Below are 26457 nucleotides of genomic sequence, written 5' to 3'. Positions count from 1 at the left end.
GTTATCAGACTTACACACACACTTTGTCTCACTCTCACTCATTCATGTCTTAAGTTTACTTGTTGCATATGTTCTTGCTCTCACGTAGCAACTGAGACTGTACTTTCCTAACTGAGCCCTACAGATTTTCAGATTTTCACAGTTTCCCCTCACCTTCTGTCTCTAGGAAACCACCACAGAATCGTAGTTATGAAAAAAGAAGGTTGGTTTTAATTTAATGGAGTCTTAGTATCTTCCTCATATGTACATCAAAAAATTGACCTAAATGGTCTTAAAAGAACTTGAGAATGTCATTCCAATATTGTGCTTAAATGTTGTTCAAAATTCAGCAGACATAATAAAATATTTACCGCAAATGCTAATGCAAGCAACAAAAACATATAACTGTACATGGTTAGGGTATCAGGAGCAAAATAAAAATTACTACTGCCAAATATCGTACCAAATAACTGGGTTTTTTTCCCTTTTTTTCAGAATGCTCATAGCATGTTTTATATAAGTATTTCTATTAAAGATACTAGAAAGTTTAATTCAGCTAAGGAAAGTATTAATCTAGTTTTTATTATCAGTACGCCCTGAAAGTCTTCTGGTTTTGAAGAAAATGGTGCATTGATGACTTAAAGCTTTGCAGTTTGGGTTTGTTTCTTTTTCTGATCTGGTATTATTCATAGTCTCTTTTTTTTTTTTTTCCCTTTTTTTTCTTCCAAAGTTCAGTCTGTTGCATATGGACCACTACTATCTTATACTGGGAGTTCAAATGCCAACAGATACATAATTTTATAAGGAAAGAAAAACCCAGAAAATATATTTTGAAATCTACATATCATAATTTAAAATCTATGCATAATATCTACTACCAGGTATGACAGGCAGCTACTTATAAGGCAAAGAACACAGAAATAACTGAGGCTTTATCATCATTCACTCTGCCCAAGTTTCCAGCGTCTGTTTCACCAGCAACACTCCATGGCAAAGCTTTCAGCTTGGCCTGCTCTGGTACCTGATTTCTGTTGAGACAGGACAGCTAACACTGAGGCACTGCCAACTTTTTTACCTTCTTAAGGTCAATGACATTTCTGAAAAATCAGTATACCTAAAACAACCACAAAAGCGTGCTGTAAAAGGTCAGATCAAGTACCATCAAAATGAGCACTGCAGATTTGAGGAAATCATACAAACATTTACCAAATCACTTTGTGGGCAAAAACTATACTGGCTGGACTAGAATATATTTCTTTGCCAACAAGAAACAATTTCTTTTCCAGTACATTCTTTTTTTAGTGTTAGAAGGGCTCCTTAGCCTGAGCAGGTATCATTTCTCTTACAGTCTTACCTGCACGGGATTTGAATAATGTTGTATTATTGCAAAGCTCAAATCCTAAAAGCCATCTAACTTCGGGAGAACCAACGGTTTGTCTCTTTGGCTTCCAAGGCTGTGTTTAACTCAAGGCCAAGTAGTGTATCCTAGGCCTCTAAAGAGATGCTCATAGCAAATTTGTGCCCAAGCTCACCTGGCAGCACTTTTGTGTGCTTGTTGGGTCAAACTGCCAGGCAGAACTCTGGGAACAACCTGCAAACCAGTTTTGTCTATGAAGGTGAGTGGATCATGGAGGGTGCTTATTATATGCATCACCAAAGTTTCCTTGGTCATTGGCTAGGAATCTTTTTCCCCCTTTCCTTTCTTTTCATAATTTATACCCAGGGGTCTTGTGTGATGAGTACTGAAAAAGGGAATTCAGCAAACACTGAGAGAGTGCTCCAGCTGGTATGAACTGGCACTACTTTAGAAAGGGCTCAAGTGATGACTGATAGAAAGCATTGAAGGATATTCCTAGATAGGCAGTTGTGATATGATTTCCTAACGCCTCTTGGGAAAACCCTTTAGCCTGTTAGTAACACCCTTTGTAGTGGGAGAATAAATCACCCTCTCTGTGCTATACTAGCTCAGTTTGGATTCACTCTTGGCAGTACATTGAAAACTGTGGCAATTACTGCATGATGGGGATTTATAACATATATCACAGCCTCTGAGGAGATGAGGTGAATCCATTAGCTAATTTTCCATTGTGCCAATTAATCTATAAGGGAAAAAATGACAACACCTTGTTTTTCCACCACAGTTCCTCCAGATTTAAAATATTATTTCAGAAAATTTGCAAAAAGGAAAAGTAAGGCAAAAATATTCAAGGTATTTAAACTTCAGATTTGTAAATAGCACCGATTTTCCAATTCCATAATTAACCAAGTTGATACTGAAAAAAACCAAACCTCCTAGTAAACCACATTACAATACAGTGCACCAAAGTAATTTTGTACCTAACACATACACACACTCAAATTCACACACATACTTAAACTACTCATAAGTACGTGTACTTTAATGTGCACACAAACGTTCAAGAAGTATTTAAAATTATTTTGAGAATGAGTAGCTAATATTTCATCTGACAGGCTCCCAGCCTGCAGGCTTTACATGTACAAACCCCATTAACTGTTGAGTGTTGCAGATAATCCTGCACATGAAAAAGGTGAAAAACTGACATATCACAACTGTGCCAATTTGTTTACACACCTATTTAGACACACACCCCTCTACAGTTACCATAATTCATTATATACCAAGATATGTAAAAGATAATAATGAGTAATTTTTAATGTAACAAAGGTTAATTGGTTTTATTTATTGTTTTTTTTTCATACAGAATAAAACTCTCTTTTATGTAAATCATTATTTGTGTAAATCAATTTTGTATAAATCAATTTTGTGTAAATCAATTATTCTGTTATCTAGCTGAGAAATTACATGGTTTATATCTTACCTTCAGGTACATGTTAGTGACCTAAATCTACATCAGCCAATTAGTCAGAAAAAATCTCTATGACTAGTATGGTTATTCATTGTCCGAAACTACCACCACCTCAGACATTTATTATTATACTTATCTATACCTCCAACAGCACCATTTTCTTTGTGTTAACTAATGAGCCACCCAAGACATAATGTTTAATTCTGCAAACAACATTTTCAATTTTAAAGCCTAAGATCACTATTCCCTTCAATTTACAAACCTTCTGCATTTGACAGTAAAGCATTGTCATTCCAGGTGCTTAAATAAGGTAGTTTCTAAATTCAGCGTACGCTAAAGACAACCTGAATATGTATGTGAGACATGTTACACGTGTGTTTTGATCAAATCCTATCACATATTCCTCTGGAAGCCCACTAAAACAGATACTGTAGCTCAATGCAACTTTTTTAGAGGTGGTGTAGAGGTGGAAATAATTAAAATGTTACCTTTGCCAAGTAATTCCCAATGTATCCTCACTGGCACTGGGGTATAAATGCCTGCCGTTTTGATTCATGGTCCAGTCACAAATTCTCAGCTGTCAATTGAAACCTAGCAGTCAGATATGGATTGAGCAGTACTACAGTTTTTAGTATTTAAATGAATACATGCAAACTAGTACTGTACATGGAAAAAGCCTTACTTTCTGAAGAAGTAACTTTAAAAAATAAAACAAACAAACTTATTCTGAGAAATAAATCCTATAGATTTGCTTAAGATAATGCTACTTTAATATGCTCCTCTTTTAATAAAGCATAAAAGAGTAACTAGTGTTTAGCACATAACAATTAGCCATTATTAGATTACAAACTGAGCTGGAATAAAAGGAAATGTTAATATTCAATAGCAAGATACTTTAAGAAAGGAAATAAAAATGCTGTTTTCTCTAAGCAATGCTCTATATAATGTGTATTAAGTAAAGGTAAAATATAATCAATATCTTGTAGCATGCATTTCGTGAAACATAGAAGACATGCAATTTATAGAAAATTTGCTCAAATTAAACAAACAGTATGTCCTTATCTTGCTATTTAAGAAGGGTAAAGGTATTTTGTAAATGAAGTTTATTAATCTAGTGTTACTGAAAGTGGTATTACTTAGCAGGAGGTGATAAAATGACCTAATCTTGCTTTAGTCTAAGAATAATAGCATTTAAAATACTTTATTGTATTTTAATATAATAAGGAATGTACTAAATGTTTGCTGAAACAAATTCTTCCCAGATCCTCAAATCATCAGTTCTGCCTTCACAGATTGTTCAAGCAACCCTGTATAGCTCTGTTTATTTAACAGCTGCTCTATAGTGTTAGCAGATTTATTGAAATTATATGCTGCTTATTTTTAAGTTTAAGAAAGTGAACTTATCTGGCCTGTGAAGAAACATACATTTTAACCTCTGTATAGTCATGCTGTACATAAAGTGCTGTACCACTGCGTATGATACAGCACTCTGAATTGAAGATAACGTTGTTGCTGAGTTTAATTGCATTCTGTGTATTTCAGTTTTCTCTATCCATATTTCACAGTCTTTAGATAGCACAGGCTACAACAAACAATCTACAATAAACTATTTGCACAGGAGCACAATTAATTGCAGTCTTTTCCTGAAAAATACAAATGCTGAGGACAAGACAATATTGCAAACCTGACCCTGTCTGACTGTTAAGACTCATAAGCTTCCTGCTATTAAGGTCTGAGAAATGGAAGTGTTAGTGTCTGGTGTTTTCATTGGATTGTTTCTTGTTTGTTATCTAAAGAACTCCAAAGGACCTTCTAAAGGCCATTAAAAGCATGACTAAACCACATGAAATTAACCAGAAAAGGAAACATGCAGTCAAAAAGTTTGCTAGAGGTAACTGTGAATAATACATTAAATATGTTTAAAGAAAGGAGTAAGTAAATATTTGGTTTCGTCACTACACAAAACAGTATTGTAAACCTGATTTTAATATTGAAGACAGTAAAATATGTTAGCTCGTTTACTCAGTGTACAGTAGATTTATTTCTCCTATAATTCTCAAGAATGTCATAATCTTCAATAGAGATGCATAATTTAAATCTTTATAACTTAAGTATAAAAACTCACTTCCAGCTGAAACACAAGACTGAAAAGTTACCCCCCCTCTTCTTTTCTTCTTTCATAAAATATGAAATCTACAAATAAAAGCCCTTTAGCTGATTAGAACCATAAAAAATGCTAAAATCACAAACTTAGTGTTACAAAATGATTTTATGCACTTAGGTCTAGCTCAAAAATCTGGCAAACACTTAGCTTGCTATAGAACCTGATTGCATTTGCCATTTGGGGAAAACAGTAAGGGACTGACACATTACACATTAGTGAATCAGCTTCTGCACTAAATCAGTATATTCTTTAGACAGTCTGTATGAAAACTTTCCACGTGTACAACTAATGTGATAAATTTATCATTAAGAAAGCTCCACAAAGAGCTTTTCAAACCTATTTCATGAATGTTAGCAATGACATACTTCATATTATATAGTCATATATACCTCAATACACTTACATTTAAAAACTGTAATGGTAATAATAGAACGTGTGCATTTTATATATAAGTTGTAGTCACATACACGCATATGTGTAAGAAGAATCATGCTACACCAGACTTATAATTAGTGTAAACTGTAGTGCTATTCACTGCACCACCTAACTGTGCCATACTTTCAGTAGTGACACCTTGAAGAACTGCAGGTTCTGTGATGGGCTCAGGACTGCATCAGCTGTACTGAAAATCACCTTCCCAATGTTAGAAACTATTGTTCCACACTCCTCAGCAGGCTCACATAGCTGTCATATTGACTTTAAAAACTAACCTGCCAGGAATTATTTTTTTTTTTTGCCTCACATAAAGTTTCCTCTCCCAAATCACTCCTGCTTAGAGATCAGGATGTCTAAGATTTAGAAATACACTTTCAAAAGTATGTAGAAGGATCACTTTCAAAGTCTGCGTCTGCATCCTTCACATATGTTGAGTACTTTCTTGGTAAAAAGGCTGGAGAATCTTAAAAGAGCTATACGGGCCCTGGCTCCATTTGATGGAAGAGGTCTGTTCACAGCAGCAGCAGGAATATTGCCCTTGGAAAAAGTCCAGACAGCCCAGTAGGGAAAGCCTGGGGGACAGACCTGACAGGAGTACCAAGCTTTGGGAGTACGTAGGGCACTTTAGTGCATTATTTTGTGTGCTATACGTTGTCTGGAGCATGCTGAAAGCTTTCTGGCAGGTTATAGTCCTTATACCACAGTGTTAGCTGGAGACAAGAAGGCTCATTCCCTCCCACCCACAGTAAGCCACCTAAAAGAGTTTCTCTGCAGGACACGTGAGAGGGAGAAGCAGGGAACTGTTTGAAGGCGACCTGAGGAAACTTGAAATCCTCAGTGGAGGGATTTAAGAAACAGTCCTCAAGAGACACTTAATAGATGCTGAAAAACACTACTTTCTCAGAGATAGGCTATGAATGCAAAATAAACTACCTGATTTGGCATGTGAGATGGTAAAAACTCTTTCCTAGAAGCCTGTTGCAGAGCCTGCTCTTCAGTCCCATGGCTTTGTCATTTCCAGCAAGGCAAGCCGTGTGGACCCCACTTCAATAACACCTTCTATCCACAAAACTTCACCAATGATTTTTTTATTTATCTCTCACCTACACACACAGAGAAAGAACATGGGTCTGTGTTCTGAAATGGAAAAGGATGCCCAGCCTTGCAGCAGGTGGGGAAGCCTCACAGGCCGCCCAGCTGCTTCCTGAGCTGCAGCAGCCTCTCATCCCTGTGGTATGTCCCCACTGCTACACCCATGAAGTGGCAGAGGGCACAAAGCCCCTGTAAGTGCTTCTCCAGGGAAAGCAGGCAACTCCTTTGCCTGCTTCAGCTGTGTCATGGGAAGGCACTAAAGGTCCAGGCAGAAGCAGAGCAGTGGAACAAATGCTTCTCCTAACTCTTCCACCTGCCTAAAAGTCATGCACCTTCCTGCTCCTGTTCTGCCCTCTGTAAAACACCAGGAAAGTGATTCTGGTTTGCACTTCCCAGTGCTGTGAGAGGTACTGGTGTGAAGTTCTACCCAAGAGGTGGATTTCACTATAGTTGCTTTTTCAGTTTAAATTGGGCACCTTCCAAGCGCAACCATCCTGCAGAGTTTTAGGTATACAAATCCTACGTGCATTGAAAACACATAGTCAAGAGCTCAATCTTTAATCATAGTCTGAATAATTTTTGTGGGTTAAATTTTAAGCAGATTTTGTATTATTTTATTTAAAGAGTTGAAGACTAACATTAATTTCAAACTTCTGTGATCCCTTGTGAAAGTAGATATGTATTTTGGAAAGTGTAATAGGAGACTGTGCTATAGCTTGTGTTAGTTGAGAAAAACCCATAAAACTTAACATTTGCATATTGTCATTGTTTTGACTGAAACTTCCTTTAAATGTGTTTCCTTTCAAGCAAGCATATGTGAAAGGTGACCTCTTATCCATTTACATACCTCCCTGGTTGTCATATGACCCAGTTTTACGTCAAATGGTCAATTATGATAAGGGACACAATAAGAACAGCCTAAGTGTTGATAACCTGTTTCCTGGCTTTACTGAGAAGTTCTGTTTAAGAGTCGACTTCTGTTCGTCTTTCAGTCTGCTGTTGAAAGCAAAAGCAACATCCACCCCAAACATTTTGCGAACAGATACTCTGTATTCAGTGGGCATTTCAGTTCACAATTTCCATGATGAATGGTATGAACAGAACTCCATTTTGAACTGCGCGATTCATTAACTAAAGGATGCATCTGGTAAGAACAACTTCCTACCAAAGAGGCAGGGCAGATTGATGTGTAGGAAATAAAAAGCTATCTACAATTTTCTGATTTCACATTTTAGAGACCTGAAGTGTTTCTTATTACTACATTCACAGCAAACGTCTCACTCATAAATTTCAAAGCTGTGTGAAAATCGTACATACCACACACCACACCCAGAAACTCTAAGCTCTACTGAAAATTATGCCATTGTATTAATCAGTGCAAAGACTGGAAGAGTTCACTAGCTCCTCTGTAAATGGGCCAGCATTAGTTAGCACAGCTTACTGTAACAGACAGGAAAGTTCTAGAAGTCATTGTCTTCACAGACCTCAACAGCTATCCCGTTTATTTATATTTTCTAATTAAAACTAGAATCACCCGTACAAGGCTGCAAGGTGCATTAAGGTTAAATAAATGGCCAAGAAAGCAAGCTGGTCAGTTACTTCATTCATTCCAACAAAAGTATTTTTATTTGTGAAACCATTCACCTCTATTTGCAATAAATACAAATGTCTATCCATCCATCCATCTATCCATGCATCCATCCGTCTATCCATGCATCCATCCATCCAACCATCCATCCAACTATCCATCCAACCGTAACTGTTTATATTGTTTACACAGGTAAAGTGCATGACTAGTATTTCTGGCAACATTATAGCTTTATAGCCAAAAACAACATCAACCTGTCTCTAAGTGTCTGTCATTTCCAGAACATAATAAATTCATGAAGTCAAAAACAGTAACACAAGGAGGCTACAGAAATGCTGTCATATAACGATAAGAATTCTGGTCATTAAGACTTTGTTAGTGAACTAATGATCTCTCAATTTAAAATTATTCAGCCAAAAGAATGGAGACACAACTAGAATCTGGCAAGGGACTGTGTCCACTTGTAGAATATTGAATTGATTGAGTTTCCTTAAACTATTGCTTTTTCCTCTAGCCTAGGCTTAGAAACCACAGATCTTCAGTGGCTGCAAATCACAGAAAGGGGAAAGAAGGTGCCTCTATATATTTATGAAGATTATCCAACCTTTCTTTTATGCGTAACTCATTTAAGATGTTTCTCAGCACAGATGATGACCACCGAATACTAGATTGGACTTCATAAAATAATCTCACCAAACACCAATAGTCAAATTAAGAAAAACTCTCACTCAGGTACTAGCTGTTACCACTTTCCTTGCTCTTTCCTATGGTACCCTCCCTGCAGTTTCATTATCAATACCCAACAACTCTCAGCAGCTGATGCTGAATCAAGAAAAGCAAACCAAGCAGTCATTAACAATTTGTAATAGACATTTGGCGGGTGGCTGACATGACTTTTTTACAACAAAATGATATGATATATGTGACTCTCTAGATGCCACTTAAGGAAGAGATATGTTTTGTAATTATTCATATTACAGTATAGAAACACCTGGCATTTCAACACAGGTAACAGCAAAACCCATCAGCGGTTGCAGAAAAAAAGTGGACTGCGTGGTTTTAATTCCTCATTAGAACCTTGTCTTCGTAACTATGAATGTAACACGCTAAGTAATGCATGTAACAGCATATTTTTCACAGTATCCAGATAAAAAAAAAAAAAAAAAAACTGCTCCCATTGTGCTACCATACACTTTCGAAGTTGTATTCAGTGTTTCCCACCTAAATGTGAGCATTGTGGGTAGGTTGTGCTATAAACTCTTTACTGGAAGTCCTAGCAAACTATCACTTTGTCAAAAGACTCCATGTAAGTGCGTGTTGCAAAACACGTGTATAACTTCTACATTTATTGTCGTTACTGTAATTTAAACAGGCTACATAACAGTTCTTTTTAACATCAACAAGAAGTACTCAATGGTACATGCCAATATTTCTCATAACCAGAGAGAATAAATCTTCATAAAGACGCCTCCAATGAAGTAAAAAATGTACCGGTGACAATATTTATTCTTGAGGGGTCAATGGGCATTATAGGCTATGGTGAATGTTTAAAAGACCTCTCTGGAACTAAAACCATTGGCTTTCTAATTTAGAATTTCTCTCCACTAATACGAATTGATTGATTGCCTTTATTTCATGTACCCCTTGATTTTTCTTTTCATTCATCATGGGCTGCTTTAAACCAAATGCATTTAAAATCTGACACAAGAAGAGTGGTCTCCTTTAAATTGTTGTAAAGTAATGAAAGGACATAGTAAATCAATCTCATTTCTGCCTTTACCAAGGATAACCTTTGCTCTGTTAAAGTTGTTTAGACAATCTCAGTGCTCTACCTCACTTTGTGGGTAATACATATATATACGGCACTGTCATCTCGGAGATGCCTTTAGGATTTAAGTGAGTGAAGGCAATTAATTAATTAGAAAATTTTATATATATGCACTTATATATTCATATTTATCCAACTGAAAAAGCTTTGGTGTTCAAGTATTCTGCTCTTTCAAATGCTTTCAGCAGTACATACTGTTCCTTAATTTTGTATGTATTTGTATGCATAACACACACACACACACACACCTGCAAACACACTCAGGCAAGCCTACACATATGTCCACTGCATAAGCTAGAAAAGTATAGAGAAGTCACAGCAAAGATTAAAATATGACACAATTTTTAAATTTACTACATAGCTCACTGGTCATCAACTGACGCTCTTGAATCAATATAAGGAGACTATGAAGCAATACACTTTAGAAAGAAGAACATTGGTTTCACACAGTGGCGTTGAAGAATTTTTTCTGTTTATGAAGTGTATGTGAGACCTAATTTATTTTCCCCTTCCCCTTAAGCCATCTGGCCACACGTTTTACCATGAAAGGGAATATACAACACAGTGCATGTAAACACCAAAGGCTGTGATGACCCTTGAGATCCTTCTCACTTTTGTGTTCCTATGATACTGCTGAAATCTCCAAATTTCCACCTACACAAAGCCAAAGGTATATAGAAGATGCATGAGATATGAAGTTTGTGATTTATTTGTCATAAATTCAGCAAAGAGAAAATTAAGTGTGCTGCGACTACCTTCTGGCATCTGACAAGAAGTCTGTAACTCTTTCAATGAACTTGAAAGAAGGTCCAGTTGGCTTAAATAGTAGCAAATTTGCAGAAAAAACTGTGTCTAAAAACATGTAGTGAAAAAAAAAAAAAAGAATCTTATTGCACATCCCTAAATTAACTGGATGTCAGAGACTTTTCAAAGGATACTGTGTAAAAACATTGCATGAAAAGAAATCCAGAAATTACGGGCACTGTGTTTAAATGAAGAGACTTTGTGTGTGTTTTAAAATACAATAAATATATACTGTTATGTCTTTTTAAAAGAACCATGTTATAGTAATTATAACACATTGCAAAATACAACCTTTGAGAGGTTTAAAAAAAAGCAGTACACCAGAAAATTTACTGAAAAATGTATGGTTAGCAAAACCACTAATTGTCATTTGGTATTTTCATAGAAGTGTACAGATGTTTCCAGTTAGGTCTCACTGGTTAAAAAAAAAGTTGGCAAAGAATCAACTATCTTGAATAAACGAACATCTTTACGATTTTCTCTGAACTCTGCATGTGGTGACCTTTAAAACGGACATACTGCCACCTTGCCCTGGGAGTGGGTAGGGATAGGGAGTTCCAGATGAAGCACAATTTACCTATATCTCAGCAAACACAGAACAGGTAGGTTTTACTAGAAAATGAAACAGGCATGTGTACCAACTGTTGACAGAAACCCAATCCTGAGAAAAAATACAGCACAATAAATACCAAGGACTATTTAACAGCCCTTTTCTTACTGCCACATTCAGCTTTTTTCCTTGTAACATTTTACATGCTGTTAATTTCAAAGTCTTCTACTGTTACGATCTAGGAGCAACACAAACACACATCATAAAATATGTTAAAGTTCTAAAGGGTCTGAATTCATTCCTGTTACTAGCAATGTAGCATTTCTGTACATACATGGCCTTGCTACTGACTGCAGCTAATTTGTTTGTAAGCCATCATTAATCTCAGCCGTATATTTTCACAGTTTGGGTAAACACTTCATTTGCATTAAATTTACAGCATTAATGAGATGTGAAATTTAAAATGCTACTTGAAACATAAATGATTTAAGAAACTAGAACAAAAACATGGTTTTATCAGGTTTGAAATCAGCAGACCAGTTTAAACATATTAAAATAGAAATGATTATGTGTTGCACTGAGAATTTGGTTTTATAACTCATCTTCTAGAATGAAAATGAAGACATGTAGGCTTAAACATCTGGGCAGACAAAAAAACAAAACATTGAAAATATTAAGCTGGACTTTATGCTTTGGAAATTTTGCTTATTTTTTAAACTGATTTTCAAATTAGTAGTTTGTTCCTTATACACCTCATTCTCTTTCCTAAAATCCTATTAAAGATTACATGCATGATCTCTTGAAAGATAAAATAATTGGAAGAATTATGATTAGAAGTTCCTTAAGATGGCACAAATCTAAGAAATAAAGCATATGCTAAATTGATGTTTCTTAAAGGGTTCACTTTTGCTTTGAAAAAACTTCATCTTCAGATGACAACTACTGAAACCATTAGGATCCCAGTCTAATTGAAGATAACAGTGGCAGCATGTAGGAAGGTAATATTGCAAAAGCTTCTCTATATCATTACACCTATGTGAAACTTGCCCACCTGTTGCTGGTGTAGGAAGGATGGGTCTCTTGGGCTTAGTCCCACATATCGATTGGCTTGGGATGTGCCTGAGGCTGTGTAGGCTGATTAAGGAAGAACAAAACAGATTGATAAAAATACCAACCTACCATAACTATTACCCTGTGCAGGTACAGTACAAATATGAGATCCAGAGTTATGATTTTGCAATATATAGGATGTGTCTGTGTTTCTCCTTTATTTAAACATTAATAGAATGCAAAAGAAAAATTGGACCAGATTTGGAAAGGCATACGTAATTTCCTATAAACTTCAATGGAAGCTGCACGTGTAAATCATAATGATACTTTTTGTTAAATAAAAGTTCCTCTGATTAATACATTAATTTTTTTAAAGTGATTAAATAAGGTATGTATTTGAAGGTATCATGAGACAAATTCTCATTTCCATTACACCCATCTAAGGCACCAGTGAAATCACTGAGATTACAATGTTAAGAGAAAATATTAGTGCACACTTATCATTCTTACTGCCGTGAAGGCCCATCATCAAAACTGTAAAAGAACAAAAACTGGAATCAAAAGTTCAGTTTCCTATGTGGCACAAAATGAATCTTTACAGGCCTTTGGAAATAGGATGTAATCTGATTAGTATTTTCAGGAGAAGGAAAGTAATTTTTACTGTGCAATATAATATTAAATATTCTACTCCCCTATGCATCAGGACACATATTTTCCCAGGGGGACAATTTAAGGAAGTTTCTTACTGCCTGCTAGAGATTAAAGAAATCAATTTCCGAGGAGAAAGGGAACAGTAGGTGATGCTGGGATTAGTTACAGGATGTAGATCCTTCACTTGTAGGTCACATTCCCACCTGGTCTTTGTCAGTAATCCCTAAAAACCATTACTGCCTCATGGCTTTTGGTGGCACTTATGACGTGAGAGGTAGGTGATCGTACTCTGCTTCCCAGTGTGGACATGTCCACACTGCAATTTGTAGCATCACAACCTGGAAACATGCTGGCAGACAAAACAAAACTACTGAAATTGAACAGACATAAACAAGGATGCCAGTGAGGAGCTAGATGGGAGTACTTACTGAATTGGCCTGTTAGTATTAGAGTCACACAGCAAATACAAGCAAATTAAATCCATTAAATTATACAGTAAACAGGTTTTACTGAAAAACCATAATAAAAATCAGTTACTAGATGGAAATTTTGGTGGAGGTCACAGGACTCCCCAAATATTTGCAAAGCCTGCTGTTCTTTCTCATTCCAAACAATTCTGCTATTCCACTTCAGAATGAAAAGCAGTGCTAATCATTTGCCATTTTCTTCTCATCAGATTGAATAATAGCAATAACTTGTTGGCCACACATATTTTAGCTATATATATTTTGAACCAATCAATCAGTTACTGCAAATAAAAGTAAAACTATGCTTAAATTATTTTTAGACTTGGTTTTCCTGTGAAGTTAACTTTAGCACTCTGTGTGGCAGGTCTGTTTTAACTGATAATAGAGTTTATATGTATTCATATACAATTCATGTATCAGCAGGACATGACCCCTCATTTTTTGCTACTTTCTTCATCAGTAATCTCTGTTGCTTCACTTATTTGCTCTTACAGTTACCAATCCAGTTTCAAAAGGTTTTATAAAGCAGATAAGTCTCCTGCACTGCTCTGAAAACCGTAACACTCCAAATATACAGCATTTATATGCTATCTCATATACAAACTGGCACACACAAATAAAATCTGTGCATACATTTTATTATTATTTATATGCTGTAGTGACAGGCATTGGATCTTAGGCAAAAAGTTACTTGCACACTGCTGTGGAATCATGAGGAGCCCTGATTTCAAAGATCTAAGCTAAGATGTTCTCAGGTTCACAGAGAACTCAGGTAACCAAGTTCCAATGAATTACATGAGAAACTGGGTACCAACTTCATTTGAAAATATAGTCTAGATTTTTCCTTTAGTAATAGCACAATTAACAGATTAGGTATGCTGCCCTGTAATGATGAGTAATACTCTCAAGATTACTGGAAAACATTCCAGCACAGTTCTGACACTGTATTTGTTCTTTTTGCCATTTTGTTATAAACCCTGACTTCATCTGAGACAGCTATTTAGGCCAGGCATGACCATGTCAAACAGGACACAGAATGAAACCATAAGTACTTGAAAATGTACATGAACTCACTTTTCTCAGTCTTCTATTCTGGATCAAAAGTTTAGGGCAAATTTTGCTTGCTGCTAAAACTGACTGTTCTTAAAAAGGTGCAAGAACTGTAATACAAGCCACCAGGGAGGATGCAGAGACACTCTATTACCTTTCAACAAAACTTCTGCTACACTAAAAGAATAGCTAAAGTACTTCCATAAATCTATCCATTAATTATTTGTTTATGCTTAAACAATAGTTTGCCCAAAAGTTACTAATCCCTTCATAATAAAGGCATAACCAGTTTTCCTCCTTTACATCTTGGCCACCCCTATGCATCTGAGACTCATCTCTGTTCACATTCTAATGAAAAGATTCAAAATAGTACAACACCTAAGAAACACACATTTTATGGTCTCTGTTAACAACAGTCTAAAAGTTAGGGACTGAATTCACAGTTCAAATACTAAACAGGCCTAAAGCAAGTCATTTTAATGTAATGGACCCTACAGACATTAATATTTTTAAAGACTGGTAAGCTTTCTTCCAAGTTTATATTTAGAATTGTCTCCTAGAAGTCCTCACCACTGATAAATATTGGTAACACTGGCTATCTCAAGTCCAAATAAAAGTTCAAAGCCAACAGAAACACAGAAAGTACTTAAAAAGCAACAACCTGTATCACTAAGCATAATATGAGGATTTGCAAGAGAAGAAATTACCCTACACATAGTAACACTTTTGCTCTTATACCCAAAACAGCAATTCCATTGAAGATAATAGGATAATTAATATGGTCCTATATAGTAATAAAAAGATTGAAACAATATTAGGGTTATTTAAGAAAAAAAAAGAACAAAAAAAAAACCAACCATGGATCTACCATCTATTGCAGCAACGACATGGAATTAAAGTTTTCCTTTGCCGAATCAGTTGGTTTTGCTAAAAACGACACAACCTATATCAATATGCAATTGTCATAGCTCGGATTCAGTATGCGTTGTAACAAGGCTTGATTTCTGTAGGAAAGCTCATTGAGGAGCAAATTATCCAATCTCTGGGGTTCCGTCTGCGAGTCATTGTAAAACCTTGCTGTCTGGGCGTGCTTCTCAATGTCTTAATAATGTCCACCTTAGATGAACAACCGTATTTCCTTTTTCTTGAACAGTGGACAAATATGCAGGCTTTTCCCTCACATTTTGGTTGTCATGTCACAAACATGTGGTAACATGATGAACTGGTTGAAATTTAGGGAGGAAAAGCTCTGCAGTCAGATCACATTTGCTCTCCATCTAAAATGATGAGCATTCACTTGGTCAAATAGTAGGAAAAGGCGCCTTTTTCTGGCCTTAATTTGAAATCATATTGAATCTTCGATGGACATTTTTTGTTTCCTAAAGAAATACTTACTGGTTGCTGTAGGTGAAGATGCCTCACCTTCAGTGGATGTAGTGATGGGTTTAGTATCTGTCATGGTCAGGGTCACAGGTCGCACCGCACTGTGATGGGGAGAGGGTGCCAAAACTGGAGTAAAATGGCCAGGCACTTTCCCTACTACTTGACCACTGCTGTTAGGCTACAAAACAAAACCAAAAGAATGGCTTGTGAAATATACACATTGCATTTAAGGAACCTACCCACCTATCTTGGGGTTTTCCAGAATGCCCATCACCTGTGTGCTGGAATGCGCCATTCTAGCAAAGCTATGAATTTCTATGAGGTATTTTCAGCAGGCATATCCCTCCTCAGATAGGTATTACATGCTTATGTAGCAGTACTTTCTGGTAAGTTTCTTTCTTTCTGGATGCAGCATGCATCAAATTGTGTCAAAATATATTTACTGTTCACACTGTGGCTGTGAACCACGGTAAATCCCATGACAGCAGGATTAAACTGACCAGGCACAGGCCCTAATGTATGAAGTATTAAGAGCAAACAAATGATGCAGAACCTCTGTTTTCACATGCCATACTGCACTGGCTTGGAGCATAACCAAGACTTGCACGCAGTTGTCCACAGAGATTATGCATACTGGAAGTCTAACCAATAGTCCACGTTTGGGAGTGGAGGGAGAGGGTTAGGATGCAATATACTATAATGCTTATGTCATAACACCTGGCCAAAAGCAGCCTACCAAAAACACAGCAATGTTTAATCATGGGAACTTTGCAAGTCAAGAGCATAATAAAGACAATTATTTCATAGATACAAGAAGTAGTCTGCCTATGACCTTGTGGTCATCAAGATAGTATGCTAATTTTGCATATAGGCACATCTGAATTTGGCAATGTTGACTGGTAAATGTATATGTTTATCCAGGGCTTAAACATGTCTTAGGCTTTCTGCATGACTGTAAATACTCCAATGGAAAATAACTTGCAGTAAAAATTAGCAAGTAGTAAATAGTTTTTTCAACAGCGGGTGATTAACATTTGTCTTAAAGTGATTCTGTGTTCTGTGAATCATAGGTATTTTAAAATACAGCCATACAAAGTAAAAAATACTGGGAATCTTAATATCAGAAGGATCTGAGTCAAATCTGAGATAATCTGAGTAAAGAAGTGGGTTGAAAAAGAACCTGATTCAACCGATACAAGGAAAGGTTAACAGAGGTAAGCATGACTATGGTAATTGAAATAATAACTGGCTGAGACAATTACTGCAAGTATGCAGAGCATAAACACACAGAAGAGGAAGGAATTACTTGGAAAGTACAGGAAGTATAAACTCAGGGTAATGGAATGAAATTGAGAAGGAGGAAATTTAAAATTAATAGCAGGAGAAACTTCCTGGCAGTATGATCTACTAGACTTTGCAAATGCCCTCAAGGGAGACTCTCGTTCTTTAGGACACCTAAAACTAAGCTAGAAGAAAACAATAGAAAATGTGAGAATGGAGACCAAACTTGTATTCATAGGAACACTGATCAGTTAGTAGACTATTTTACTCTCTAAAATCAAAAGTCTTACAATGAAAAATAACAGTAAAAATGCACACTAATGAGAAGCGGCCAACAAACTACCTCTCTAAACGAAGGAAAGTCACCCCCTAAACATAACTGTATGTTTAGGAGGTGTTGGAGCACGGGTGGGGACAGAAGAGCCTTGGAATCCCAAGATCTTGCTAATACAGAAATTGGGTGTTATCTACATTTTCATTCATGTTTCTAGTTGCATAAGCTGAGAAGTTACTACTAGGATGCTAGTAACAGAAATGTCAGCTGTCAAAGTAGCTTCAAAATAAGAAAGCAGCATGGATTTAAAGGAATGACAATAATTTTGCAAATAACACAACTTCCCCAAATAACTGGCATGCTACATTACATTTTATTCACTAGGTGAAACTTAGCAGTTAGATAGATCTCCCTTATTATATGTACTTGAAATGAAAATGAGATGTGGCAGAATATATACAAGACAATTTCTAGATAATAATATGGCCTAAAAGTTAGCTGAGCACTTTCTTGCATGTTTACATGACCAAGGGGTCATAAGTGGAGAACCCACTCAGTTATTACAGAGGTATTCCCTCAAGAACACAAATTACGTCTTTCTATTACAGCAAACAGTGATATACTAAGTACCTGTCAGTCCACTTTCTTTGAGATTTATCTTAGCAGTAGTTTAGGGAATTGCATTTTGTGGACTCTATTTTAAAGGCCTGCCAGCCTTTAAAAAACAAGTGTCTTGGTCCCAAGAAATCTGACTCCACCTGCCTTAGAACAAAATGAAAATTTTAACTAACTTAAATGCATAAATTTGCTAAGAGTTACCTAAAATAAATTGCCCATACAAGACACAAGACACTCCAAAACTTAAGAGGCAAGTATCCTCACTTGCTGATTGCGAGTTCTACAGAGTTCAACTCGAGATACCTCAGTCTTGCAATAAAACAGGCTCTGTTGTAGGTAAGGGAGCAATGACACAGATTGAACCATTTGTGGGGAAAACCGTCAGAAAAACAGGTGGGCCTTATGACAAGCTTTTCTCTAAAAACACTGAAATTCTTGTCATTAAGTCCTGCTTTCTATGTTGGATGGGCTTTTCAATATGTTTCTGGGGAGGTGCAAGCCCCCTCTCCTGCCCTGGCAGCTCAGCTGTCCACACAACCTGCTGGAGGGACCACCACCTCTCAGTGGTGTCTGGTAGCTCCTACATGGAGTCACTGGCCTGTGACCACAGGGCTACCTTAGGAGCCTTAGCTCTTGTGGTGTGCTAACAATATCACAAAAGCAACTGAGAATCCCTTACCAAAATGACCAACCTCTATCAAAAACTAAGAAAGAAGCTTCCAGGCAGTTTATGGATTAAAACAGCCAGTGTCATCAGCTTCCAAAAGCAGCTCTGTCTCCAAAGCCAGACTCAAATGAATTAGAAGGACACAGCTGGAGACCAGGACGATTTACAGGAATGTTATCACCTTCTAAGGTTCCTTAGTGATACCGGTCAACAGGAAGGCAATGGCTCACATGGACTCCGGCTTAGTCCTTGTGGATATGCTCCAAATAAGAAACCCCCTTCCCTGCCAAGTTATAAGGCAAAGAATATACTTATAGGGTATTCTCATGTAAACCATGTTTTCCCTTGTGCGATACATAACAGCAGTGCGGTATATCACCTACTCCATCCAAACTGAGGGTGAAATCCTGTCCTTGTTGGCATACAGGGGGAAGCTCAGTGATTTTAGTCGATGTGATTTGTAACCAAGCAAGTGTCTACATGTCTATTTCTTCTCTGTTTTTTTAATGTCTTCTTAAATAGTAGGCATTGTTCCACATCTGTCCTACTTGTAAAACTGAGTGCAGACACAATGCAGTGAAGCTGAGGTCTGCAACCTCTAAACAGAAGAATAAAAACTCTGAAGTAAAAAAACAGAAAACTCATTACTTCAGTAAGTTTAATTCTTATGGTTCCAACATTTCAGACTCTGGCTGCACATTAGATTTTAAATGCAATTATAACCTAGTTACCTGCCTCTTAACAATTTTATTGCATATTGTCACATCCTACCAAGTATCTTCTGACTGCACTCTATGATTTATTCTGCTTTTATTTTTGCAATCTCTAACATCTATTGTTTTCCAAGTGCTTTACTTCTGTTTTCATATTTGTAACATAACATTTTTTTTAGAATTCTGAAGTAATGTCAAATATTGTATATTGCAGTAACTGTTCAGGTGTTACTGCTCAGCAAACAAGGTAATAGGAGGGATAAGTACACACAAGGCAGAGCTTGGTGTACCACATCTAAGGACCCGACTTCTCCCCCCATACCAAAATTTCCTGTATTTAAGTTTTTAACTAGCCTCAGTTGTAGGTAAGCACATACCTATGGGGACTTTTACATATAACATTCTTCTTCAACAATCCTAGCTGTCTTTCAGATGTGAACTAAGGTCCTCACTTTGACATAGCTGGTCATGGGAAATGGTACACATGATATTTTCTTGAAACTTCGGTATTTTTCCTGGATGTGCTACATTTGAAAACAGAGTTTATGAAAAACAGCCTCATACTCGCCCAGATTCTTTACATAAATGTCACTCATAAGAAAAAGCTTCTGAAACATCCATACTTCTCTTTCTTGCATGCAGTGAACAGTGAAACTGTTAACAGAACTAATATTCAAGTTATCATGGCTAGTTTACAGCTTAAGTTCATAAAGTAGTCCTAAATAAACAGATCACATAATTGTCTCGGTTATTGCCTAGACCTGCCTTCAGACTGACACCGACATGGCTACATTGGCTTATACTCAATTCACATTCTTTGCAAACACAAAACTAAAAGCTTTTGAAATAAAGGTCTAGATTCTGAACTGTGGTAGATGATAGTGGCACAAGTTCAAGAACATTGGTTCTTTCAGATGTCTCAAGTCCTTTGTCCTGCTTTAAGTTTTCAGTGCGAAGAGGGAAACCCTCTGGTCAGAAATAGCTCTCCGAACCTGTCAATTCACAATCTTACTGAGAACTGGATGCTAGAAATACCTTCTCTGACCAGTTCTCCTTTTAACTTTTGCAGCTAGAAATAACTTCTGTGACTTGTTCTCCTTTTAACATTTGTAGTTATGTCAAAAGACATTTTAGCATAGAAATTACATATCTATTTGGACAGTATCCACTTGAATTACAAGTGCAAGTATTTATGGCACATCATTTAATATAAATTCATTTTTTCCTTATTTAAAACAAAATCTAGGTTTTAGTTCCAGTTTTCCATGAAGATATTATTAAAGACAAATGCATTACAGGTGAAAAATCAACTGTTACCATCAACTAGGGCATCAATATGTCTATGTGATGGATTCACAAACAGAGGGATGATGCCTGAGGCGTAAACCTCAAGCAAGTTACACGGACGCAGCTGTGTTAGATAAACAAGCTGTGCATTTGAAAATGGGTGAGAGAAAGAAGCAGACACAATGGAGATCTGGCAAATTTAGCCCCCATTTATGCCAGTATACATTTTTCTATTGTTGGATTGGAGGTTAATTTGATTTTCAGATTTGTGTAACATTTTCCAGCTTTTTAATTCACACCATTAATTGAACTGCCACAGATTAATCCACTCATGTGTCCAAAGCCACAGATGAGTTGTATTCACTATCATAGCTGTAACATAACTTCACTCAGATTGTTAGACTGTTAATATCTGATTGTGTGCACTGTGCACATTCTCAGTTAATCCTTAGGTCTGAAGCCCGAACAGAAAATTTAACAGTATGCATACGGACTTTTTTACAATCAGGATTAACTTTTCCTGATTTCCTTGCTGGGTTTTTACTAACATATTCATAATCAGTAATTAAACATCCTTCTCTCAGACTTCTGTTCACATATTTGCTCAAATGCCAGCACATTCACACCTTAGGTCTTCAGTAACATTTTAGGACAGTGTCTTGTCACATAGCTCACTACTTCCAGTGTTAAAAAGATATTTCTGATGCCATAGTGAAGTAGCAACACTAACATCTACAGATGAGATAGCCAAACATAACACAGTTCTGACATACATATTAAACAATTCACATAAACTATTAGGTTGCTTATATGATAATATATATTTTATGTTTAAATTTGCGCAGTATCTTTAAAAAAAAAAATTGTAATTAAAATTCCAAATTCCAAATAAAATAATTATCCTTGGATAATTTCCTTGGAATCTTAAATACAAAGTATCTTCAAAGAAAAAATCAACAAAGGCCAGAAATCATCTCAATCCTGTGCATGTCCTAGGTACAGCTACATATGATGCTGTGTTAGGCGTTTCAGAAAGATGTTTCAGGGCTTAATAAAAATTACATTATTCCAGCTAACCACTATACTTGGAGAATAATGTATTTGCATCCCAAAACACAGGTTTTTCAATAGAAACTCTGTGTTTCCCAATGTTGCCCCATTATAACCAGGTGATCAACCAATGAGCGCATTGTAGTCAGATTGGATTCAGCATGTTTGGAAATACTGTCCACCCATTTCTTCTCAACAGTTCCAGTCCATTGTAATGGCAAAGTTCTGATACTCTGGTGAAGACTATCACTGCAAAACCTCATGACAGTGTAGTTTTGAGACAATTAATTGAATTAATTTTTTTATGAAGACGTACAAGATCCATTTCTGTACATTTTGGTCCTCTGCTCGCATACCAAGTATCTTAACAGTTGTCTACTACCCACATCTATGAACCTGGCGATCGTAGCTGATAAGTTCTGTCTCGGAGTCCATGCCACCGTGCTCTGTGATATCCACAGAGGGTGATGGACGATTCAGAAAATCTAAAATAAAAGTGGAAGAATTATCTTCCTTTTTTTCTAAACACACACACACAGAGCCCTTTTTTTTTTTTGTTACATGACTAACCTGACCTTTGACCTTAGTAGAGCTTTTGCCTAGAACACCCTAGTGCTACAACACCTGTAAACATCTAATGGCCATATTAGTCTCCCACTGAAGACAGCTCAATGGTACAAGAGGCAGTTCCATCAAATGCATGGAAGACATATCGTCGAGTTATTACCTATCTGACTAATACAGCACAATGACTTTGAGACTCTGCTAGACATAAGGGAATGGTATTATTAGAGCACTGTCAGTGAGACTCCAGAAGGTATTGAAGGGCAGTTCCTCCTCAGGTTGAACCTGATGGGCTCCATAAAGCATTTGTTTGACAAGAAGCAAGGCTACAAAAATTTCCTGTCCGCTACTGGACACTATGGTAGCAACAGAAATGTACTTTGCCTTTGTAAAGTGCCCCTTACCATTTTTCATGAAGATGAATCTCACTGGTTTCCATACCCTTGCAACATGAGTAACTCATTGCCACAACACATCTCATGAAGACCTCACTAGGAGATGCCACACAAAAGCTTCAGGTGGTGTGACATGCAGCTACCTGTCTGCTTGAGGAATTAGTTTTAGAAAAAACATGTTGTTGCCGGTTCTTGACTGACAACATCACTTCTGTACTACCTTCTGAGAGAAATCAGGGTGTTGATTTTCACTTGTAAAGCTCTGAGTCTCATCCATTTGAGAAAGCATGCTGTAACTGAGCGCAGCTGCAGTTTCAGCAACCCATGTTCAGACACAGATATCATAAGACATTCTAGGCAAAGAGTCCTCCATTCTGAAGCACAATTTTACCCGTGATCTCGCAATATCTGAATTGTTTGTCTGCAGATAGAGCACAAGGAAATACTAAGCTTTCCTCGTATATTTGCGTTAACAACGGGGTAAGGCCATGTTACACAAGCACGGGAAAGGAAACCTCTTTGTAGATAAATGTTCAGAAGTTATCTGTGGATTAAGTAGTATTTCATGCACTCCGGAGATATAACTGTGCATTTAATAAACTAAAAATGAAAAAAATAAATACAAAATAATCATTTATAACTGCAATTACATCTTTAAATGCCTTGTCAGTATTTAAGATAGTACTCGGTCTCTGCCTTCCAATTACAATTAAAACCAGCACATTGCCATGTTTAATTTTCTATAGTTTCTTACAAATTACAAGGGAAGAGTTGCCCAAGAAGCTGACAACTATTAACTGTCAACAAATAAACGTGCTAGCTATACCAAAGAAACCACATGCACACATATCACTTGTGTCAGCTGCTTCTGCTAGTATTCTCCCAGGAACCAATGGGAAACCCTTTGACCAGCCCAAACAGAGCCTCACAGGATTCCCTCCTCATCACAGGATTTCCTCCTCATTGCTAAATGACTACGGTTACTGTGCTGAAAAATGATAAAGCATCTGTCTAGCATTCCTGGAGTGTGCCTATCTTTCACTGAACAAAAAACTGTATACCCCCATCAATTATGAGAGGAAAATTAGTGGCCTCACCAGCTTCCAGAAGCAGCTCTTCTCAAGCAGTTCAGTATTTCTGTCTTCAGACAAAGATAAAGCCATTAAAAAATTAAAGCTGGAATAGTTTTACCATGCCACTGAAAACTGCATACTTCATCAAAAATATCACAAAATTCTAGTCAAGGTTACCTGTAAACTGTGCCTTTCATAATCCAAACTCAAAGGGCTTGCAAGATTGTCTACTTCTGTTTGCTTGGTTTAGTCAAAAAATTCTCACTGATGCCAGGATGTTCTTCAGCAGGATCCACCTTAACTGTTTGCTTTACCACCATTTCCTTCATCACACTTGCTGGCCCTTCCTCTGTGGTTCACCACACCTTAATTAGCAAATCACTCCATTTAACTTGATGGGGCATATAAGTTTGGAGCTTTTGCTTTTGACTTCAGCCACACAAGTGGTGTTGTGCTTGGTGATTTGTTCAGGCTCATTGGAAATAGGATTTTGATACTGTATATTGGTTCATACATTCTCAATTATTAATGCATTTCAAGTCTGTGCAGATTTGTGTGTGTCCATGCACATGTGTACGTACACACAGAGAAGGCAATATTTTCCAATTAAAAGATTCACCCATCTGGAATCATTCAAAAAGGAAATAAATGTTCAAAATTTGTGGTAGCTTTGAAAACTTCAGTAACCTGTAGATGGATAAACGCTGTAGGTGGATTAGACACATACCAATAGATAAGTTTTGCTGAAACTTACAGTGAGTAACCAGTAACAATTTAACTCTGGAGACATCAGTACCCCATCACAATACAGATACACACTCACACACAATCTCATCCAGTAACATGCGTGCCTAGCTAAGAAGAAAAGCATTGAAATAAGTATAATAAAAAGAGCTCAGCAGGATTACTTACTTAGTGGAAAGTACAGGAGTTCTCAAAACCTTGGGAACTTTTCAGACTACTAGTTGGAGGCAAGTCCAGCTCTATATCTAACAAGGTCCATTTCTGTTCAATACATTAGTTTATTTATTCTCCAGCTTGAAGAGGGGATAAATAGCAGATATGCATGAAACTGACAGCTACAGCTCTCTTTTGTTTAGGATCATCCATTGTTGAATCATTTTTCACTGCAGCCAAAGGGCCTGTTTGAACTTCCTCACTGTCCATCACACATAATTTGGAATATTTAACATAATGTCACAAAAATTGTCCATTGCTTCCCACTATGGAAACCTATGGGAGCTCTAGATCTTTAAATTAATTTTACTTAAAGTAGTCCATTGAATAGCCTGACTGTCTTACTATAATCAGTGCAGCAGTAATGTAATTAATCTCAAAATTGCTGTGGGGAGTACAAGGCATCTCAGTTGCTTGTCGTAACAATCTCAATTAGCATATTATTGAAAGATGTTGGGGAGGAACAGTTCATTTTAGGTAAATGCTGTCAGAGTATCCATCCTTTCTGTTCCTAAAGCTGAAATTAAAACTATCATCATAGTTCTCCTTTTGAAATCCCAATGACTGTGTTTTGAGGTGGGAAAGTGTAATTAAATTTGATGTGGTATTCCTACTGATGCAGTTTTACATTTTACAATAAATCTGTTTGAATAAAAATTCATGTTTTATTTAGAAAAGAAAAACTGGTTTGGCTCAGAGCATGCCATTGTATCAGAACAATTCCCTTTTGTCATTGAAACTCCACAGACAGCCGCTGCTTCTTTTCCTAAGAAAAAATTATCCTTGCCGTTTTACTTTTTGTACAGCCATCCATTATCTGTTCTGTTTAGAGATATTTTGAGCAGGCATGCAACTCCTTTAACGTAAAGTACATCTCAGAGGTGAACATTAAAGAGTTAAACTTAAAAGAGATTCCACTAATAATAGTGATGAATGAATTGTGGAGAATAGCTGATGCAGATGCCTGGAATCCCACGCTTGGTGTTGTTTAACTCCATTCCCTCTTCTCAGCAACTAAATCAAGCATCAAATTAAACGAAAAATATTACCCTAATATAAAGGGTTATGAAAGGTGATGAAAGTAGGAAATTGAGGCCAGTTTGGCCTATTATTCCCTATGGTGCCACAACACAAGAATAGGAAGTATTTTCAGTTTGCTACTACTCTGAAAAAAATCAGCAGAGTAAAATTTTATCTTTTAAGGTCTAAAGATTCATCTTTCAACCACAGATAAGGGAAGAGAGTAAGGCTTTTGTTGGGCAAAGTGTTGAAAGCATTTCTCCTGCTTAATGAATATACTCCCCAATGTTAAAATCACAAGACAGCACATTTGTCAGGTGTCTGAAAGAAAGTCAGATACTTCATTAGATGTTGTATTTTTTCAGCAATTATCCAAAGCAGAACATGGAATAATCCAGAGAGAGTTATCACCTAATCTGCTCTTTTAAGATATATATAAGAAATCAAAATGTAAGTTAAACAAGCACTGAATAATTAAAGAAATGCATAACAGTAAGGGCCTGATTTTAATTTGCATATTTTTTCCATTAATAGTGCCTAATTAAGACATCAGTTTAAAAAAAAAAAACCAACAGAACTCTAAGATTTTCTGCACTGAATTAACGTTAAGGACTTTTAATGGATGTCTTAATTAGACTTTGTTATTCATGGAAATTTTACACAAATTAAAATCAGGTCCTGCATGCAAT

At 36.6% G+C, this 26457-nt stretch overlaps 1 protein-coding gene across 9 annotated transcripts in view; it reads right to left on the bottom strand.

Annotated features, from left to right (window-relative positions):
* Nucleotides 1-26457, bottom strand: part of NFIB (nuclear factor I B) — a 274440-nt gene that overhangs the window by 14334 nt on the left and 233649 nt on the right. For 2 of the 9 annotated variants that reach the window (XM_040580926.1, XM_040580929.1), the window contains exons 9-11: nt 15882-16047; nt 12320-12402; nt 3296-3384 (exon numbers count right to left, since the gene is read on the bottom strand). The exons of 1 other annotated variant lie outside the window; for it this stretch is intronic. In XM_040580926.1, the coding sequence (XP_040436860.1) occupies nt 3296-3384; nt 12320-12402; nt 15882-16047 (338 nt within the window). The remainder of the gene's footprint in view (nt 1-3295; nt 3385-12319; nt 12403-15881; nt 16048-26457) is intronic. 6 more of the 9 variants (XM_040580928.1, XM_040580930.1, XM_040580933.1 and 3 more) reach the window with 4 other exon arrangements.

The sequence above is a fragment of the Falco naumanni genome, chromosome Z, assembly GCF_017639655.2.
Source record: "Falco naumanni isolate bFalNau1 chromosome Z, bFalNau1.pat, whole genome shotgun sequence".
NCBI lineage: Eukaryota > Metazoa > Chordata > Aves > Falconiformes > Falconidae > Falco > Falco naumanni.
Note: the sequence above shows the minus strand (reverse complement) of the source record. Positions and strands in the feature narration are given on the sequence as shown.